The 7,108-nt window shown below is 30.5% G+C and overlaps 1 protein-coding gene and 1 long non-coding RNA gene across 3 annotated transcripts in view; one reads left to right on the forward strand and one right to left on the reverse strand.

Moving 5' to 3' along the window:
• The window catches only part of LOC111085887, an 18,659-nt gene that overhangs the window by 7,001 nt on the left and 4,550 nt on the right, over positions 1–7,108 (forward strand). The gene's annotated exons all lie outside the window — the stretch shown is intronic.
• The window catches only part of LOC106459988 (protein GPR107-like), a 24,382-nt gene that overhangs the window by 3,007 nt on the left and 14,267 nt on the right, over positions 1–7,108 (reverse strand). For both annotated transcript variants that reach the window (XM_013919666.2, XM_013919667.2), the window contains 4 exons: positions 6,715–6,845; positions 5,811–5,904; positions 3,328–3,375; positions 468–625 (listed from right to left, as the gene is read on the reverse strand). In XM_013919666.2, the coding sequence (XP_013775120.1) occupies positions 468–625; positions 3,328–3,375; positions 5,811–5,904; positions 6,715–6,845 (431 nt within the window). The remainder of the gene's footprint in view (positions 1–467; positions 626–3,327; positions 3,376–5,810; positions 5,905–6,714; positions 6,846–7,108) is intronic.

A 7,108-nucleotide genomic window follows, 5' to 3' on the forward strand; every position in this document is an offset into this window, starting at 1 on the left:
CCAAAATCTACATCATTTCAATAATATTTATAAATAAATAGTAACCATTTCTCTCAATTGTCTACAGTTCTCCAATTTTACACTGAAATAATTTTTTTTTTAATTTCATACACAATGGTATTACTGTATCACAAGTGCAGAATATTTTAATGCAGTTGTGAAGCCTAATCTGACTACCAGACTCAATTTTTTTTTTGCTGTAAGACTCAGCATTTACTTTAAACTACGTAAAAGTTCTTACAAACCATGTTTTAATTGCCCCCCCAGCGGTATGTCTGCGGACTTACAACGCTAGAAACCGGTTTTGATACCCGTGGTGGGCAGAGCACAGATAGCCCATTGTGTAGCTTTGTGCTTAACTTCAAACAAACAAATGTTTTAATTATTTTAGCAACAGTAATATAACAAACTCACTTCTTTACTATGATCTTAGGTTCGATGTACAGAGAAACCAGAGTTATACTTACACCTCTTCCATTTCTAGATCTGGATCATCTTGAGATAGCCGGAAATAAGGGTTTCTGAGAGTGGGGCGGAAATTGTAACCAGTTAGAATGAAGAATGTTAGCGTGGCTCCTTCTTTAAAAAACTCATCCAGCCACTCATATTGGAAAGGCAGAGTAATCTAAAAAAGGAAAAGTTAATATTGCAGTTTCTTGCTAGAGAATACATAATTTAAAATGTCCTAATTATAACTTCTTTCTCAATCAGTGACCCAAGCAATTGTATCAAAATATAAGAATATAATAAATTGCATCAATTTCAAAATTAATTAGTTTTGATAATTTATTCATTTTCAGTAATTAGTGATCCTGTTGATATTTTTTTTATCACTAATAATGAACACTAGCAGACAAATACTAGTGAACATTTGCAGACAAATTAGTATTTTAGTGCAAAAGTACTTTTTCAAATAACAGGATTTTTAGAATAATACAAAAGAATTCTAACTGCAGACACAGAAATCTGTAAGTCCACTTGTCTTAGGCCTAACATTAATTAAGCCTTTATTAAGTACAGCCTATATTCGATAAAGAGATAAATTAATACTGTAACTTGCTTTAGCTTAGTTAGGACTAAACTTTACCATATTTAATATTATCAATAAATAAATTTATAATGTTATTCTATGACCTAACATTAGACTTTTTAAAAATTGATAAGTTTTAATATGTTGTTGTACTAAAGTATATTTACCTCCATTGCAATGAAGTGCATGCACGTGTGTATTTAGATAGTAAGGTCCGTGTGCATTTTCAGGACAGAAAAAATTTGAGAATTAATATAATAGATACAAAAAATGAACTAGCTTTACTTTTGATCTGGAGTTCAACTTATTTTACTAAATTTATCCTAACATAAGCATCCTATAGCTAATGCTCCTGATTTACCATTTATTTTAACACAAAATACAATCATGTATTCATGTTAAAAAGTTCAAACTGAAGCACAATATGAACTTGACACTGTGTATATCCAATATAAAAACTTTCAGCACATATCTGTTAGGCTTAAGTTCTGAAGGATATTTTTTAAAGTAAGTAAATGATGAGATTTTGTAGTCTTCTTAACCCTATGTGCATGGGTTGGTCTATTGGACCTAAGATGTATTTGAGAATAAATATTTAATATTAATCCGAAGTTACTAAGTGTATTCAAATTTGATGACAAGGAACCCACTTTTTAGAAAATAAAGTCTGGAGATGGCTTGATTACGTAGTGAAGGAAAACTTTGTTACAAATGTACAACGTTTTGGCGAGCTAGTCAAAACACTGTACATTTGTAATAAAGTTTCCTTCACTACCCCTTGAAGCCATCTCTAAGCTTTATTTAAAAAGTGTATCTCCAGGAAATTTAGCAAGCTCACAGTAAACATTACAAATATGTTGAAAACAAAAAATCAGAATTCTTAATGAAGTATTTTTTTTACTTGATTTGTCTGTGAATATACCGAGTCATTTTGACCCAGACTCTGACTAGCCTAACTGCAAAATTATTTTTCATGTTAAGAATAAAAATACTTTTTCATCTTAAAGTTTTCATATTTTATTTGCATAACCTCTAGAATCTCCTAAAAAAATATCAAAAGTTATTTTTGGTAAAGCTTTATAGTTTATCACTTATTTTGTCTATCCTAACATTAACTGTAACAAAATCATCAATCATGATCAATAAATAGTAAAATGAATTGGAAGTTGAAAAATAAGAAATAAAATGAACAATACCTTTTTCTTCTTCTTTTGATTTATAATTTCCCTTGTTTCGTGTATTTTGTATCTTCAAAGTTTCAACTGTTAATCTTTTCACATCAATTTTACATAAATTTATGGAGTTGTTATTATACTTTGCTTATGGTATTTATGAACCATGACCCCCTAATTACCCCAAATACCTAATTACAAGCATCAAACTAATCTAAATAAATAACAATCTTTTATTTCTATTGATTATAATCCAACAGAAAATGTCAGAGAGAATTAATTGACATTTTTTGAAAGACATGATGAGATAGTAGGGGCATGGCATGCAGGTTTGGCAAGAAGCTAGGATTTATATTATGCTTTGTCAATATCTATAGCATAATTGTGTAAGTGGGTCATATATGGATAGAAATAAAATTTAAAATGGGCAATTCAGGGCACAGGTATATCACGTGATATACAGAAGTAAAAATTGAGAATTTATTTAAAATTTCCTTTTGAAATTAAGAGCATTCAAAACTTACATAAAATAAAAATTTGAATTACAAGCACTATACATTAATAAGAAAATTGTTTAATTACATTTTTAATGTAATCTTGTAAAAAAAGGTCATGATATGCACCCTTTGACTCTCCTATAGTCAGAGGATTAATGATGGTTATTGTAACCTTTCCTCAACTGAAAACTATTCCCTGTTATTTAAAACACATTATTGTCAACATATTATCAAACACCCTGTAGCTTTGATCGACAACTGAAAATTGTCGTGGCTTTCTAATTCTGTTTTTTTTTTGATTTTCTCTAAAAAAAATAGTACTATTGTTTCTACAAACCACATCACACTAGTGTTGATCCATCTAACACAATATAATTAGTTGTTATTATAACAAAAAAACTAGGAAAATATTTACCTTTCTCAAAGTAGCAAACGTCTACAAGGAAATGTTTGCAAAGTAAGCAATCATGAAACCTTTCAATGACATAAAACAAACCATTCAGTGTCTATTGATGTAGTTTACATGCATTCCGTTTTCTTAATCAAACAATACTCAGTAAATACTACATTAAACATACACAGATGAAACATTCAATCACTTATTCATAGTAATAAAGTTGAATCATACCTTGAGAAGATACACAATAATCCTGGTGAAGTAGATATAGCAGACAATCTAAAGTGTACAAATGAAGATATTAGAAATCCATCTGTAAAACATTTCACCATTTTCTCTTCCAACTAATGAACAATCATCATCACCATCTCTAAAACATTAATTGATAAATATATACACACATTTTTCACTTTAATAAACATATATTTAGTATGTAAGATAATAAAGCATTATATTACCAGAGTACTCATCTAATTTACATAATTGTACGTGACAAAGATTTTATCCAGAAAAATGTAATATTACAGTATAATTTATCGTAATTAGCTCACTGCCCGATATTATTCACTCAACTCACTTATTGCCAATTTACCGTATAGCATACGATCCACCTCTAGCAGTCGAATGCAAAGTGTGCTATAAGCAGTGTAAGGCTCTCAAACATTCTGCATGTGTTTAAAGCAGCCACAGTCAAAGGGGTTGAATTATGATGGAGTCTACCATGCATACTTGATTATATGTCAGGATGAATTTCTTAACAAGTTTTTTGGGTGAGGCCAGTGGCAGCTCATCAGAGGAGGAAACGGAGGATGTGTTTCCTCAAAACTTTTGAAAAAATTATACGTTTCTTACTATTTTAAGTTAATACATATATATATATTTTGTTTGTTTTGGGCATGAAATTCTTGACCATTTATATTGTATAAATGGTCAAAAAATCTTCTTGTTCCAATCTATGCCTTTTATCAAGTGAGGCAATAAGCAGGTGTCTTTTGGTTCTTTTTTTATCTGTATACTTTTTCAATGCTGCAACAGAAACAGCCAACAGGAGCTAAGCCTTCTTCCACATTTAATAAGGATTTTGAAGACAGTCATACAGCCTATCAGAATCTAGATTTAAAAAATAATCCAATGAAAATCATTATAAAAAATGTTTGCAACAATGAGGAGTGTGAAAGGTCATGGTAATCAAAGACTGGTATGTATATTTAATGATTCTGTTATTATTCAACGCTTTTAAGGATATAAACAAATAAAAGTGAATTTCATTAACTGAAGTGCAGCGACTTGGTTAGAAGACGTCAAAACTTAACTTGATTTGGAAGTTATTTCGGAATTTTATAGTTATAATAATATTTAAGCTTTGTCTAGTACAATAAGATTAACAACGTGTTTGTAGCAATGAAAAACTGAGGACTCAAATTCCAATATAAATAAACCAAGATATCTAAAAACAAGTGTCTGTTTTATTGCCCTATATTTTTAGGGGTGAGGTTGAATTATTGCCAGGACCCTCATCAATATTAACTGTGACTCACCACTAGGTGAGACATTGTTTTTAGATGTTTTATGCAAAGCTAATCAATGGTTATCTAAGAATACTCGTCCCTTATTTTGAATTGATAGGAAATGTGATGAAAACTGTCTGTAGTCTAATGTATACATGACTCACCGGGCCAGTGGAATCTGTAGGTTCGTGATTCACACCCGTATCCATGACTCACTGGGCCAGTTGAAACTGTGGGTTCATGATTCACATTCCATTGATGTAAAAACATGCTCCACGTTTTTGGACTGTGGGTTTGATATACAAGAATAATGGAAGGTTGGCAGTGTGTGTGTGTTGGTAACAAACTTCCATTTCTATAAGTTTTTTATCTGTTCTTGATAGATCTTAAATCCATCTGACCGATTTATCAGAGCTTGAAAAAAAACAAACCTGCAGTCTAATGTGATTGTAACCACAAACATTAGGCTTATTAAATTTATTTCCAAAACTTAAATCCAAATTAAGAGGAAAACTTAACCCTAAATTAAAGGGAAAACAAATTTTAGTAGGAGTGACAACACTTGTATATGGAACACATTATGCTGATACCTGCAGAAACCAGATCAAAGTTATGTTGAAACATGTAGCATGTTCTTCACATAAGATAATTTTTGTTATCTTTATAAAACCTTGTTTGTCAATTTTCTATTAGAAGCGAGAAATAAAAGGAAAGAAAAAATATTTTACTTGGCTACAAAAAAGCTCCAAAATATGAAAAAAAATGAAGTTCAGATGTTCAGAAACTGAACTTGGAGATAAAAATTCAAAGATAAAATACATAAAGTGGATCCAGTTACCTTTTTTTTCACAATGTTACTACATACAAAGGATATCCCCATCTTAGAAACTCTAAATCCCCAATCTGAACACATTTTTATGATCTGAGTGTATGAACATTTTGCATCAGAAAGGGCTATTACCCACCATTCCCAAAAACTATATTTCTGTAGAATCACCCCACTTGCAGAAATGACAAACAATACCAAAATGTAGTTCTGATACACTCCATTCTATCATGACTTTATATTAAGTCATGTAGCCCACTTATTTGAATATAACATACTCAATCCTCTGTATATATGTATATGTAATGTAAGGTTTACTGTTCTGTACAACCACTTGAATGTTACACTTTTGTGTAAGAAACAACTCTAAATTATCTAACCATGATATAAAAGTGCCTAAAGAGTTTGAGTTTCTGCAAGTTGACTGCAGCTTTTCCATCAGTCTGGGAGGCTTCTCGAAGATGTCTGATGGACCTAAATGTGTAAGAGTAAACAAGTTAGAACTTTTTATCCCTTCGTTTTAAAATAATCAGTGAAAAAAATTTTTTTTTAAACTCTGGGTTTAAAAAAAGCAAAAACTTGAATATGTAATAATTTTAGGTTGTTATTTCTGAAGAGAGGTGGTAGCCCCAAAACATTACCTGATGATAATAATAAAATAACATTTTAATGACAATATTTCAACATTTTTCTTGCACTTTTGACTGTGCCTGTATGAACCTAATTAGGGTAAAAAAAAAGGGTTAACAAAATAGTCTTAGCAATTATTTATATGGTTGAAGCTAAGTATAGCAAATATCAATGTTAATTTAGAAGAGCTTTCATTAAAAAATACTGTAGTAATAAATGATACACTTACCATCCACAATAAATGTACAGATATTTTATTTGAAATACTAAAAGATGATATTGATAGAACTGACGAGTCTTGCTAGCTTTATACAGGGATGATAGCATTTATGAAAATAATTATGGTACTGAAGTTATGTGATTTCATCAACCAATGTTTTGTGTAGTTTCCCATACATACTTAAAACAATTACATTCACTCATAAAAACTCATTAAAACACTAAGGTAGCAGCAAATGAGTAGGCAACAGCCATTCAATTACTATTCTTTTCAACACACTCTAGGTGATACTAGAGTTTTGTTGAATGTTTTAAGGAAGTTTTGTCATAAGAAATATCACCACATTGAAATTAAACGCAAGATTTAAATGATTCTTGAGACTACAAACTTATTTCAAGAAAGAAAAACTGAGGAATAAAATGTTCCAAGCTTACCACACAATTGGAAAGAGTATGGCTCCACAGCACAAGAGATCAACCAAGATGAAAACTTCCCTCCAAGTGCTATGTTGAGCTTCACCCTCTTCACTCTCTTCCATGATAATTTCTGCAACATTGGCCAATACCTGCAAAACATATATGGCTACAGAGTATGTACATACAGTTTTACAGCTATATATATGTAAACTCTGTGGCCATATATCTTAATGTACATACAGTTTTACAGCTTACATATATATATATATAGGACATATGACCACAGAGTATGTACAAACAGTTTTACAGCTTACATGTTAACATACTATTATGCACTATTACTATATTTCTAAATCTTATAGGTATGCTATAAAGAAAAATAATGACCCAGGAAACAGAAACAGAAACTATT

The sequence above is a fragment of the Limulus polyphemus genome, unplaced genomic scaffold (assembly GCF_000517525.1).
Source record: "Limulus polyphemus unplaced genomic scaffold, Limulus_polyphemus-2.1.2 Scaffold690, whole genome shotgun sequence".
Classification (NCBI taxonomy): Eukaryota; Metazoa; Arthropoda; class Merostomata; order Xiphosura; family Limulidae; genus Limulus; species Limulus polyphemus.